This window comes from Rhea americana, unplaced genomic scaffold (genome assembly GCF_003343005.1).
Source record: "Rhea americana isolate MKP2758 unplaced genomic scaffold, rheAme1 scaffold_2, whole genome shotgun sequence".
Lineage (NCBI taxonomy): Eukaryota > Metazoa > Chordata > Aves > Rheiformes > Rheidae > Rhea > Rhea americana.
In genome coordinates, this window is record NW_028186149.1 from 9,655,707 (window position 1) to 9,671,077 (window position 15,371).

At 35.7% G+C, this 15,371-nt stretch overlaps 1 protein-coding gene across 1 annotated transcript; it reads right to left on the minus strand.

Annotated features, from left to right (window-relative positions):
• Window positions 1-667: 667 nt before the first annotated feature.
• On the minus strand, window positions 668-15,017 carry BTBD1 (BTB domain containing 1). The gene is made up of 9 exons (XM_085303465.1): window positions 14,992-15,017; window positions 9,094-9,250; window positions 8,395-8,500; window positions 7,136-7,333; window positions 6,674-6,866; window positions 6,060-6,147; window positions 2,617-2,763; window positions 1,581-1,677; window positions 668-1,056 (listed from the first exon to the last, which is right to left on the minus strand). Exons 1-9 carry the CDS (start codon window positions 15,000-15,002, stop codon window positions 941-943), a joined length of 1,113 nt encoding a protein of 370 aa, XP_085159591.1. The 5' UTR covers window positions 15,003-15,017; the 3' UTR covers window positions 668-940.
• Window positions 15,018-15,371: the final 354 nt, after the last annotated feature.

The following is a 15,371-nucleotide window of genomic DNA, read 5'->3' on the forward strand; positions in this document are numbered from 1 at the left end:
TTTTTTTTTTTAAACCATCTCCAGCAATCCGCTACCAGAACACGACTTCACGTTGGTTCGATGCTGAAAGTTCAGCTTGCATCTAAAATCCCTCCGACAACAAAACAATGAACAGCGGCTCCGGCATTGCCTTCTTGCCAGAGTCCCCACAGTAAGAGCTCTATTACTATAGTAACGCGGGTCCGTAAGGCCACGCCACAATTACTTTAGAGACAGGCAAACTGGGAACGCGGCAGCGTATTCACTGTCTTTCTAAGACAGSCTGGGGAAAACATACCTTAGAAGTYCAAAATGAGTAATATTTTCCMGTGGAAAAGGTGAATCTTCAGTAACAGAAAATTTGACCAAGTTAGTTGAAGTAGCAAGCTATCAACAGCTGCCTTTTCAAAGGCAGTATTTGCAAGTGAAGTGATTTATGCTCGTTTCCCTATTTTAAAAAGTAAACTAATTACAGCAACAGTAAAAGCATAAAAGGTGAATGTAAACACTTAATAGCCCCATGGTAGATAAGGTTTTTTTCCTATGTTCTTAAATCAGTATTGTTCTTAAACTGTTGCCGTAGTTTGTGGGAGTTTGAGAGACCTTTGTACAGGATTGTATACAGGAAGGAGTTCTACTATTTTCTGTGAAACTACAACAAATATTGCAAGACACTGAAGACTATATATGTACCTTAACTGCATCGAATTATTGTACACATTCTGTAAAACCAGTTGTACACAAGTAATCCTTATTTCATACTAGGTTTTTAGTATTTAGTATTAGAGCATCCAGTCATAAAATTACATCATTACAAGTCTTGTATTCTCATTTTCACACTATACATTTTGTTACAGGCACATATGTATATACAGTGGCTACCTCCATAACCAGCCTTATGTTCCAAAACAGCCCTTCTGAATTAAGAGATCCTGGATACATCAATATTGCCGATTTTGACTTAGTATTTCTTCATCACAGTTGCTGATGCTGTCTGAAGTGCTAAGTCCATTAATTCTCCACGGTTCACCCGAAGAGTCAAAATGATAGTAGWATGAATCCAGCTTTGCTGATGAACTTTACAAAAAAAAGTAACGCAGGTTCATACGGTCATCCCGAGGTTATTTTCAAGAAATGTAAGCTGGGAATACAGCAGCAGATTTACTGTCTTTTCAGGACAGGCTGGGGAAAATGTACACTAGACATTCATAATGAATAATGTTTTCCAGTTTAAAAGGTGAATCCACTATGCCAGAAACGAAGGGGTCAAAATACAAAGCCATTAATCACAAGATACTATTTAAAACAATCTTTTCAACATAGAGCGTACTTATTTGACTTGAGGCTTTGTTAAGAGGAAAAGCTAAAGTAATCCCATTCTGCCAGGAATCATGCAGAGAAAATAGCTTTTCTGGTACCTCTCAAACAAGTTAGTTTTGTTTTTACATATTCATGTAATTTCACAGAATTTTGTGACTGCCACCAATAGTGACCAGAAGTCTGTTGATACACTGACACATCCAAGGTGATCATGTGAAATTATGTATAAAATATTATTTCTGGTATCTGTCCATCTTCTATTGATGTACCATTATTGTTACCTGGTGAACTGTAAAAGACAAAGCATGTTTTGCTAGCAGTAGGAGATTCATGAATCACTTTCTTCAATCCTTTTGTTCCATAGTGAGAATCAGGACCCTAGAAATATCAGAAGAGATTGCCAACTGAATGGAAATGTGCTGCAAAACCCATCAAGTGCTGAAGTTCTATTTATTTAGATTATTATACTAGTATAAAATTAATGTATCCACAGCAACTTAAGTTACATACAAAACCATAGACAAAAGAAGCAAAAACCCAGAAGTCTATATAATAAAAAGCTTCTTTGAAAGGTTTACTTTTAAATGAGTTTACCTTACTAGTAATGAATAAATGTTTTATAACATGTCTCCTTGTCATACAGATTGCCCATACCCTAACTTAGTTCTCTGCCTCAGCTTCTTCTTTTAAATGTGCAGTATTTTTTCCAACCTGCTCAACTTTGATATCTGTATAAGGAACTAGATTTAAAAGAATACTAACTTTTAACTATTTTGGATAAAACACTGAATTAATAAATTTGTCTTTTAACATTAATTAGGAGGAGCCATTGCTAAAATAAATCACTCCTTCCTGTATTTCAAGCACTAGTATGTAAAAAATAATAAAGCTTTCTATTTTCTCGGACATAGCTATTGGCCAAATATTCTTGACTAAGTTTTTTGGGGTTTTGTTTTGTTTTTTAATTTTGATACAGACAGCTGCCAAATTAAATATTGTAGGTAGCACTTTTGCACCAAACAGGAYGAGTGACTTCCATTAGGATCCATTCCAACTCCCATACAGAGCCAGAGAGTGGGAAAACAAAGGAGAAAAACTGAGGATAAATTATCATCCCCACCTCTTTCACTTCAGTTATGAATTCTGCGCTGTGGCACAGAACAGAGATAGTACAATTTTACAAGTTACCACAGAATGTAACTGCAGCCTTCTTTAGCACTGAACATAAATTACAGACCTAGAAGACATTCCTCCATCAGAAAACACRTACAAGTTAAACAAAATCTTGGGTTAAAACATCTTCTATATTGTTCTTACTTTCAGTGTAGCACAAGCTGTATAGCAAACTGTTGGTAAAATCTCTATAGGTTCTTTGAACATAACTCTGAATGTATTGGCAGTTCCATCACAACTAAATCCAGTATCATTTTGTCCTAGTGTCTGATTCTTCTCATAATCAATTATCTGCATAAAAACACAAAAATATTATTTTTTGGTTTACAAGCTTGAGAAAGATTCCTGTTACTTGCATATAAGAATATTATAAGTGAACACTTGCCTGCTCCACCCAGTTTTACTAGAAGAATAGTGCAACCTCAGAACTGGAAGGCAGGTATAATTTCATGACAATACCATTAGGATTCACCCAGCAGTGTGCTGAAGCACAATTTTTAATTTTTTACACAGGCAGTTCATCTGCAGGCTGAATTCAGCCCACAAACACTGCACTCCAATCAGGTTATAGTCTTTGCTTGGGAGGAGATTGAAAATAGTTGTTAGATGTTCAGCTTTTGACCTTTATAGACTTACATACAATCCCATACTTCAATTTACTAATCTTTGTTGTACATCTACACTGCCCACATGAGAAGTACAAAACTAGTATGTGGGCTCTGCCTCTTCACTGGCTTTGGCTAATTCAGGGAAACAAATTTTCACAAATAATGTAAACAGACCATGGTACAGTCTCAGAAATAAAAAAAGAACGYGTACTTCAGTGTCTCAATGATCAACAACTCCACTCAAGTCTACAATTTTATTTCTACTTTACGTTCAGTCTAAAAATTACACTCATACTGCATATTCTATTTCTTTTCAGTTTTAGTGGAGAATAGAAATCRCTAGCTAAGATGCACACTTATCATTTTGGATAGCAATTCCTGCTGCTGAACAGCTCTTGCAGAAGTTGGATAGCAGATTATTAGAGTAACATGAACGAATGCATCTTGTGATTACTGCACTAACAAGAATCCAAACAGCTTTAATATTTTATCATTAAACTACTATATGATTTTAATTGTGCACAAGTAAGAGTACACCCTGCCTAAAAGAGTGCTTCAAATTGTGGGGTATTTTTTAGCCACAATCAATAGAAATACTAGATAAGGCTTACTAGAGATAAGGCTGAAGTCATACACTTCACACAAAAGATGTATTTGTAATATAAATTATCACTATTTTAAGACAAGAATAAAATGATTAAMTTTCTCTGTAGCTCTCCCAGTGCTTCATGCAGGTCCAGGAAGAAAGGTGGAGCAGCAGAATTTAAATACCTGGCTGAAAAGATCGTATGACAAAGTTTCAGATTCATTAGGAACTAGAAGTGCTTCCAGAATAAAGGAATCTGTATAGGATGGATGACCTTCACCTGAATGACAGGGGTACACTGGCCTTTCAGGCTGGATCAGGAGTGTTTCTCAAGTCAATCTCTTATCATTCCCACTTAACATGCTTTGGTTTGCCTTGAAAGAACTAAATTCTTTTCAGAGGAAATAAATCTGGAAAATACACTGAGGGAGCAGACAAATGCTTTTCATCTGCTATCAGGAATTTAGTTCAGAGGATCAAACTACAGTTAGTACAAAGTAAAAATCCCCAAATATATATAGCATAGTTGCTCAGTCTTCAGTACCATCTGTTTTGTTCTTAAGATCTATTCCTAGTGCACTATGCTACTTACTTACATAGATATTGTTTGAGAAAAATCAAACTAATGGCATTTCAGATCAAAGCATTTACAAGTGAGCTTTCAAACTGAGGAATGTGGAAAAAGCAACAAATTCCTTTAAAACCTCATCCCAGATACATTCTCTGGAACATCTTAAGAGAGAAGACATAATGTTATTTCATGAAAGACTGACACAAAAATTCTTATCCTTAAGTACAGGATGGTCAGAGAATGGAAATAACCAAATAAGAAACAGAACAAAAATAACCTGCCATTTAAAAAGATGCCTAGAAATGAACAAAGGAACAAAATGAACAAAAGAACAAACAACACACCAGTAGCACAAAGCCCTACAGACTCTCTGGTGGGGTTAACACCATTGGGATATAAAATGAGCATCAGCAGGTTAAGGTCTTCACACAGAAGTCAGAAGAATACCACCACAAATGAATCATTTATCAGCAGAAGAACCTGAGGGGATTCCCACACAGGAACTAGTAAGTCTAAAACTTAAGTAACTACAAAAGCAGTTATGGTAACAGTAATGTGCAACCTTCCACCTAAGACTGAAGGAGTAGCAAACGATGTCAATCCTTCCGAACAGTTGTAGGTCTGGACAACAACAAGCCTCTGAAGCCAATATGCACGCTAGACAAACTGGGAACATAATACACACGCTGCAGGGTCAGACAGCTGGTCTATTAGGTCCAATATGCTCTGGCAGTAATGCTTCTGATGGACAGGATCTTRGCCTGGACTCTGCTGTCCATTCATCCAGCATGCACAACTGTTCTTCTAGGGATGCTACAGTGTGCATTCTCCTGTTCCTGTTGGAATCTGTTAACAGATCTGTTGTTTTTGAATGAATGTGTCCAAATACCACCAGTCTGAATGGATATCTGTCTCCTGTGATACCGTGTTTAGCATCCTCTGTATAAAAAAACAACTCCTATTTATTTTGTTTTCCTGCTAGTCTCAGTAAGAGTCTCCTAGCTATAATATTGTAGGATTTGGTGAATAACAAACAATTCTGCATTTACCTTATCCATTTCCTCTGTGATTATGGATCACACCTCCTCATAGCCTCCTCCTCTTTAAATTGAAGATTCCTAGCATTTCTGGTCTCTTCTCATAAAGAAGCAGTTCCATTCCTATAATCATTTTAATTACTTCTTTCTCTACCTCTCAATACTACTGCATGAGATCGGGCCTGAACATGGGGGCATACCTGCCTTTCATACAGCAACACAGTGTTACCTTCTGTCTTGTTTTCACTATCTCTCTGATGACACAGAACCTTTAATGGGTTTTTCTGGCAGTCACTACATGTTGTGTCACTGATTTCAGAGAACTGTTGATGACAAATCCGAGATCTCTTTCCTGAACTGCAACTGCCTGAATTACTAGAAATTTCAATGACAGACGGACTTAGTGCCCAACGAACATATCAGAAATYTGTAAAATTCATTTGCCACAAGTTTACAGGAGTTCAAGGTTAGGCTGAACCAGCATTCTGGAAATAGATTCACCGAGTGCTACTAAACAGAGAAATCAACCCATTCTCAGGAAATTCCCTACACTGAAAATAGTTGGAAAAGTTCCAGAAGAAGAAAGGGAGAAAAACTTCACATTGCTCTTATTTTTCCCAAAGCACCTGCTTATGACCTCTGCTGGGATCAAAACACAGATTAGATTCTTCGCCTAACATACTGCTCCTACTCAATTCAAATATACACTACATGTTTTGCAAATGTCACTTGTCTGGAACAAGCAATAGTTTCTACATACGCTATTTCAACAGAATATACTGTACCTGTATATTAACTTGATAATCTGTGGGTCCATGAATAGATCCATATAACCCAAACCCCACTACGGAAATTCTTCTATTAACTGTGAACCTAACAAGACAAAAGCCAAGAAAGAAATTTAAACAACTGTCACATTACCTTATTCCAAATCATATAGAAARGCTTCCATTTGAAGAGTTGGAAAGTGAACTTAAAATGACATTACATTAATATTTTTTCAGTAATGTTTTCTATTAGATTTCAGCAGCAATATGCTGAAGGTATTGGTTTTGCAGGTTTAAGCTTTGCTAATATACAAAGATATTCTTTCAAATCTCACCAAAATAAAAACAGATCAAGGCTTGGTATTTTAAAATGAGATATGCACCAAATAATCATCAGAATCCTGCGCTCTAGAATGCATTCAGCCTTCCAAAAGTTTGTTCTTTGCTACTTTGTATTTTGCTATGTGTGGAACAGTTTAAGTTTCCTAATGAAAGGAAAAGATCAAATCTGCCCAAACAGAACCCTCATGTTTGTTACTGTATCTTAGGCCAAAGAAGCAGCAGCTGAGTAATATGTTCCCTTTCTTTCCACAATTCTCTGCCTCTCCTCCAAATAGTTTCAAAAGTCATACCTAATCCGATCACTTGTTCCACTGTAGCCCCAGCGACTTTCCACTTGCTGGAACCTGTTAATGCTGCATTCTTTTCCTCTAAGACAACATCTCGGTCGGTCAATATAATCTACTTTGGGCTTAGGATTGACAGTAAAATGAAGAAAGAGATTTACTACTTCCCGATCTGACAAGATTCCAGATTGAGCAGGACCTGTGAAAAGAAAAACTTCTATGCTGATTCTAAGAATTACTTCAACTGTTGCATTTAAACCACATATATATGCAAACTGAAAATGACTAACATTTTCCAAAGGCCAGAACATCTTCTGCAGGATGATCTGCTTTGATTAAGAGTGCATCACATCTTTCCTTAGTAGGATATTAACAACATAATAGAGTATTAAGCAAGTAAATACCTGCAGATGAACAGTACAGYTGCCAGTGTGGTCTAACACCAAGACAAAGAACCCAAACACTAACCTGCTGCAAACTCTTCGATAGTCATTAGTGGAAAACGGATTAAGGAAAGAGCTCTTCCAAGCACTTTCTGTTTGTTTCCAAATGTCACAGGCAGTTGTTGTCTTTGACATTCTGCTTCTGCCCAACGAACAACTGCTCCAAAGAGTCTACTTTCTCGAATACTAAGGGTGTCTCTTTCCAGTACTGCACATAATGTGTCTAAAGAAGACGTTAACAGATTTGGATCAGTATTCATTCAAACTAATAGCAATTCTACACATCTCAAGTAAGCTTAAAAACTAAACAAATAAAAGACATTTATAACAATACAAAGAAAAGACAATTTGTCTTATGTCTAAAATAAATCTCTTGTTCTTCATTCTTTTATACRAATGAGAACATACCTCATTTCCTAAGTAAAACAGTTCCTATGGAGCTGCACAACTTTGTTATTAGTAAAGTATAAGAAACTACTTAGTGAATACCAATTCAAATAAATAATACTGGGAACAACTTCAAGAAATAAACATTCCTTGCAAGCACAGGTGCAAGCTAATTCAGCAAGAATTGAAGTAACTCCTTCAGAAAAGGCTCTCATTTATCATCTAAAACTTGAAGGTGGAACACAGGATGTAAGGAAAGCCATTCACAGTTTCACAAAAGCAAATTTTCCTGTATAACTCACTCATTCTGGCATTTTACGAACACCAGAGAGATAAAAACTTTGTAATGAATATTTAAGTTTTAGTCTGTTCTACTTTTCCTCTCATACAAGCCTGAAAAACAGTGTTTTCACATTCTCAATATTCTATCTTCTTCAGGAGTTATTACACGCCCCAAATTTGAGCAAGGCACGTCTGGTATCATAGAAAATATCACATCTGAAAGTTCCCACAGATTGAGACATCAAGAACAGATATGAACAGTCACAGATGGTACCATAAACCCCCTGAATACAAGAGTTAATAATGACTTCACAATTTCTTTAAGCAGCTGGAATACCTGCCCTCAGCCTTAATTTTTGACACATCTTAACTGAACTGGAGTAAGATCTTAGACATATATAAGAATGGAATTTGCAAAAAATTGAAGTAACTAAATTTACAACTACTAGTTTTTCCAAAAAAGTGAAACAGAAATCAGCAGTTTAGATTTTTTTTTAATGGATTCCACAATTTGTACCTGATCTGTGCAACTCTGAATAAAGAAGAACCATGCAGCAATAAAACAATATGGTTCCTTTCAGAACTGTAATACTTAGGCCACAAAAAGTAACTTACCAATATCAATATCAGTAAAGCCTTCTGCACTTATTGCATCCATGGTGCTTTTGTCTATCGTGTCAAGACAAAGACTAGCAAGCTGAGGTTCATCAAATAAACGAGCCTAGGGAAATAAAGAAATACCACTTTGGTTACTCTGGTATTGCAAGCATCAAGTTGTCAAATCACTAATCTTAACGAGCAAACATTTTTACTCCAGAATAGATTTTAATTGGCTGATTTGTCTAAGTACACCTTGTGTTTATACCTTAAAGGGCACTTCAGTTATTTACTACTTTGAGGATTTAAGAGAATTCACTGCATGCAAGTTTTCCTCCCCACATATGTTTTCAGTTCTGGCAACATGATAAGTAAAGAAAGTACAAATCAAAACTACTATAGTGAACTGAAATATAGTACTAACAAAAGTTACAATATTCATGTAAATACACTGGACAGTAAACTGGTCCTGTTCGAAATGTCCAAGTACACTGCATATTATTTAAAAAAAAAAAGAAGATCCTTTCCTTCCACATTAACGCCACCAGGCAAAAAAACAGGACAAGTCTATACAAATGCTAGCACAGAGCAATGATGYGTTTTCATACATAAGCTAAACTATGTCATGGCTAAATCTACTGTGAAATATTATTTAGTTATTTATCTCCAAATATTGATTTTCATAGTAAATCAAAACTAAGTTTAAATGAAACCTACCTGAGTAAGTAACATAAAAGCATTATCTGCTCTGAGGTGCTTAGTTAGAAAATCCACACAATGTGCTTCCAGGGCTGGAACTGCATACTTCTTAGCAGTGTAAAGAGTAGTCATAACAGTTTCTGGACCAATTTGAACTTCGTCTGAGTAAAGAAATCTGGAAAACAATATACAAATATAGATGATGAAAATGTATCTTGATGTGCAGTCAAGTACAATGTAAGAATCTCTTTACATTTGGAAAACATATTACACTGTGAATATGTAACAACTGACCACATGACATTTTTACAAACTAATAAAACAGTTGAAGAAAGAGTATTATGTTAATCTAAAAGCATACATTTGTTTTAAATGTGTATTACTCCCTAAGACTGATCTAGCTGTACTAGTTATACACAGCTACTAAATTGTACAACAGCTGAGCTGCAGAATTACTTAACATACTAATGCAATCTCTTTTGATGCACTAGGAAGACCTGTATTTCTAAATATGTATATGAACCCTCAATGGCTGTATTACTGATTTTAACTTACTGAAAGCACATGCTGGCTTCCCAGTCATGAGCAGAACAATGTCAAGGACTTCTACTCTGATAACACCTTATGTCAAAGTCACCATTCTCCAGGGTACAGAAGAGAGAAAAGCAAGCAATATTCTAGCAGATGACCTTGAGTCTCCTATTCCTGCTGCAGGCTGCCACAGCAAAACCTCTGGCTTGTCTCCACTGTTGGAGACTACACGATTGGTGGAGGTTTTAGCATTAGCAGTGAGCCAGAAGATAGAAATCTTCACCAAAAGCAGCAAAAATCTTTCCTGAGCAGCTGTCACTTTAGACCAGACAAGACAGCATTTATTTTGAGGTTTGGTATAGACAGGAGGACTTTAAAATAATTATTCTTACTCATGGCATTGAAGGTAACAATCTTATCAATATTTCATCAGCTTTCAAGATAACAACCAAAAAAATCAGGCAGGTAGAGATGGAAGACAGGTTTAGAAGTTTTAAAGTAATGATAAGCAGTTTGTATTCAACAGAAGCCGCCTGTGGAAGCAACAACGGGAGATCTATGTAATAGAAACCTATAGTTAAAAGTTTCAGTTAACATTCTTCATTATTATTATTATTTGCTTTCTTAAAAAAGAACTAATTCTCAGACACTGCTAACTGCTCATTCATGCTAATCCACAACCAAATATAGCCTTGAATGTTAAACTTGGTGTCACTTACCAAGCGGTACACATTTATCATTACAATACTCAAATTCATTCAAATTTCTTTCACATCACTTGGAAAATGTGAGTAATGCTTTAGATTAACTCTTTAAACAGGATTGATATCAAACAGTTTTTAGAAAGGAGTTTAATTAAATACTGAAATGTAAATTAGTTGAAGTTTCATTTAGTTCATTTTAAAATGAGTTATTAAACCTATAAATTATTTATTACTRATCAAAATAACAGAGGGACTTGTCAATCACAATCACTGAAAAGTTTACTTACAAAAAACTAAGATCTAGTAGTTAGTTTTCAACATGCAGTTTTGAATACTGAGTTGACAAATTGTTCATTAAAGCACTAAAACAGTGCATTTAGATGTCAGTTTTAAAATTAAAAATCTGTTTTAAAATGTCCTAACCATGTAAGTTTATGTGATCTTGAAATCCCAATCAAATAAGAATTAAACATTAACAGGCTGAAGAAGAACAGCATTACCAACCATTCACTATCAGTTTACTAAATCCTAAAAAAAATCTGTTCATCATGTTGTTTTGAGGAACATGATCTTGATTTTATTCCTTAAGAGAATGCAATTTGAAGCCAATGAACTGACCCACTAGAGGAGCTTATCTGGTGTGTGGTTCACTTTCTATAGTAAAAGAGTCACAGTGTAGCTCCAAGCTATCAWTTCTGGTAGCCTATACTTCCCTGATCCTTCCTTTCTCAGGAATCTTGCAGGCTTTTTCCTCAGATGATCAGAAGCTGAATATACGACCAAAGGACAGGAATCTAAATGTGGCAACAGTGCAACAGACATGGAAGATTTTCATTCATGTGAGATCTGTGAGCTACAGATGCTTTTTGGTCTTGTGGAGAATATACCTGAAGCTCTGTGCTCCAGTCCCCTCTCTGCTGTGTGGCTAGTTGTACCTTAAGGGCACTCCCCAAATGAAAGCGTATGTGCCAGTGACAAACTCACAGGACTTAAGTGTTTGAAGTTTTAAGCAAGAGCTGCACAGCAACTCAAGTCCAGCATACTGATCTCATGATGTGTTAATACAAATCGATCACCAGAGGCCATTAACAACTCATAGTAATACAACACGTGACACAGTTGTATACTTTTAAACTGAGAAAACTCACAATAGAACAAGAAATGTCCAAATACATTAGAAAAATCACACAGTCATTTTGTTGTGTTTAATATTTCAAATTTTGTACAGTGCCAATACTCTTCTGGCATTTGCCAGAGTCAAAAAGTAGTCTTTTGCAAATAAAAATGTGTGAATTTGCAAAGTTAAGAGGTAGCTGAAAAAACTATTAAAATGGTAATAAAGTAATTAATTATTCTATAATTTCATATAATCCTACAGTATTTTCCTTAAGTGTATGGATTGATAACCATGATTCATTTCTCTATTCATAAAGAACAACTCTAGATGTGTCTTATCTCTGAACAATCCCTCTGCTCATGTGCCAGCAACTCTGCAGGCTGTGCTGACTCTCCCATTTGTGGCAAGTGTGAACTAGCATTCCTTTATGTTTATATCGTACTTCCTCCTCCACTCATCAATTCATGTGTACACRTAAAAAGATATTTCCCCAATCCTTTTTCTCTCTGCTTCTGGTTCTCCTTTTATCTAAACTTAAAATCCCTCCATTCTCTCCTCCACTGATTTCAGAGACCATTTTTTTCTTTGCTAAGAAAGAGAAGAATAAATTAAAAGTAGTTCWCCTTGATTAGCAGACCGCTAAGACCAGTGGGGTTCCAGATCACTACTTCTCCTTCTCTGTTATCTCCCTCCTTCCTTCTCTTCTCCTCAGAAGTTTCTGACTCACATAAAATAATCTGCTCTTTGGATAATGGTTACTTTTATTCTCACCGGGGGTGTGGAGTGGAGGAACACTTCTAGAGGACAGGATAGTTTCCCAAGTGACCACTCAACTATTTATTTCAAAAAAGTATCTCAAATTTTATGCCACTTTTCTTTACTCTCACTCTTAGCACTTCTTTGTCCCATAGCCCTATTACCTTCCCAACAACTGAAATATTTTCACCTACTTAAAAAAMTCAAAGATATTTCCCAGTTAGCTGTGATTACCCCTCCATTTACTGCCTGTCAAAGTCCTCTGCYAAGACATTTAAAAGGTTAATTTCATCCTATGCTGCCACTTCCCTTTATACTRTGATCAAAGTACAAGTTAAATTACTATAAAATTACATTTTAAAATAAGAATGAATGGAAATTTAAAAAATCTTATTAAAAAACAAACCAAAACTCTGAAACACAGAAACAGAGTGCTAGTATGAAACTACTTTGATTTTCCAGATCTCAGCTATTCAAGTTGTGTGGTTAGAAATATGCAAAAGAAGTTGATTAATTATGAATCAGAAAAAAGCAGACATAAACTTTGACTTAATTTCAAGTTCTTAAGGTTTTATCTTCCAAACTCCTGAAGCAGTCAGCTTCTTTAGAAAAATTCCTTTGGAAGAGTTTGAGAACTCTTCAGGCAAGAGGAATACCGGATGGTAAGCCAGAACACACACCACAGTCATTTTTAGGCCTCTGAGCTTAGCAAATTATTTTCTAAGAATGTTTTCTGCCCCTACCCAGTAAGTTCTAAAAGTCCCCTTCCTCTTCCATTTCTACAGTTAAGATTTTAGCCRAAATGATAGATAAAGAGGACTTGCAACAACTTTCTTCAGGGGGAAAAAAAATCCCCGTAACTCATTACTCAAATTACAGCAGTACTATCAATTAAAGCTTTTCTTCATTATTTTTAAATGTCTCAACTCCAAAACTTTGGTATTTTAGAAGCCCCTCTCACAAAAAGGTAGCAATTGTACCCATTTTAAAATTGTGGATGAATATATCCAAAGACAAATTGAAAAACAGACCTCATATTTCGCATTAACTAGATAAATACTAGCTGTTTAAACTGTGCAGTTTTTAACTGCTTTTTTCCTCTCCATAAATGTAAATCTCAAATTATGATCTATTTGGCAATGAAAAACTAACATTGAGGAAAGTTTAAATTATAAGACAAGGAAATAACAGTCTCACTGGACAGATGAAGACTTTAGGAAAATTGGAAAATTTTTCATAAAAATCTTTTTGACATTAAAATACACAATGTATAAGTAAAACAGAAAAGATTTTTTGAMCATTAAATAGCAAATTCCCTCTGAAAATTTTTATATGAGTTTAATTTTTCCTTTACCTTGATGCTTTTCTGCTACGTACAGGCAAAGATTCCAACTGAYCTAACTTCTAGCCAGTACAGCTCAAGCTGGCCTGTGCAGAGATTAACAAGGGGGTCCTATRAAAGGCTACCACCACTACCTGCCAAATTTATTCATGACAGATAAAAGAGGATAACAATACAAGGTACAGTTACTGTGCCTCTTCTGGTCAACAACAGGAAAAAATAGATAGTCTTACAGTCAGTATATGTTAAAAAAAATAAAAAGTGTATACTGGTATGGAAAAAGTCCAGTACTAGTCTGCATTACAGAAGCTTTCCTCAAATGTGTTTTTAATATTGTGTTGCACTTTATATTTATTCCAATATAAGCTCAAATATACACCTAATAAAGAGATATGTCTTAAAAGCTACCATGTATTTCAAACCAAAGAAAACTTCAAGCCTGAGAAGCTTTAACAGTTCTTCAGTCTGGTGGTATTTAGACAAGATATAATAAGTTTATTTACTTAAGTCCCCAGACCATTACATACTAGCAGCTCTACAAACACAAGATGGCTTTTGTTAGATTGTAACAACACCTCATCATTCACTTTTACAGGTTAAGTGTTATCCTTCTTACTGCTACTTAGAACTCAACCACTTTTGTGTTTACATTTTTACCCAAGCTAACTTATCTGATTACATCCGCTTTTCACTGTAGCGCATTTTTTCCATATATATATATATATACATACATATATATATATATATATATATGTACACACACACACACTTTCATTTACTTTAATCTTGGAAAAGACTTTTGCTTGAAAGACATTTCCTACTATTACCCACTCTAGTACACAAACTCTTCACCTTGTATTTTCGCTACTCCTCATTTGCTGAGAAGCCACAGCATAAATAAAATTMATTTGCTAATGAGTAAAAGAGACAGCAGAAGTTGCTGCTGCTATTCTATGTTTTTTTGKTTTTTTTTTAACCTAACCCACTCCCTGCCCAACAAATCAGTTGCTCCCATTTCAGTGATTACTAAAAGGAGTAGGTAACTCCTCATTGTTAGGTCTGTTCAGTCCCAAAACAACAACAAAAACCTGCTAACACYGTGGATTTTTTTTTAACTTCTCCATTACAGAAAGCTTTGAGACACTGAATTTCTTTCCAAATCATAGTATTACTTGCATCCTAAAATCTCCATTATAGAAATGTTTTATATATTTCACAAAGAGTTTGTCTAGCAGAGGAGTTTCCTTCAGAAAAAACAAAAATCAAAGGTTAGGGAGTTTAGTCATACTAGCACACCTCAGCAATGAGCCTGACAGACAAAAACCATCAGTAATCGTTTCTACGAATACCATAAATTTTATTTACCACTACACTGAGTAAAGGTAAAAGATGGGTAAATTTATCAGTTTTGTGAGTATGAGAAGCAGCAGATCCTACTCTGTCTGAGTTGCAAATTAGTAACCCACCTCACACACATTTCCTCACCACTGCATCGCTGGCCTCACTTGGGTGGTTTATGTGTAAAATTAGTTAGTTAACTGCCTTCTGCTACATATTCCCCCTCCGCCCAAAAATACCTGAAGTAAGCGCAACTGTAAGGGGTATCATTTTAGTAGAGATAGATGACAACTTACTGTAACCACTGAAAAGGAAAACTAAACAGCAAGATTAATAAAATTTCAAAGTAAATGTCAAATGAAATGAAAAGCATTGCACAACTGCCCCGGTTCTTTCCGGCCATTACGAGAAGGTGGATAGCTGCAGCACGCGGGAGAGGCGAGCGAGCCGCTAACCCCCACCATTTCACCCCAAAAATGGGGACACCAACCAGACAGCTCAGCACGGC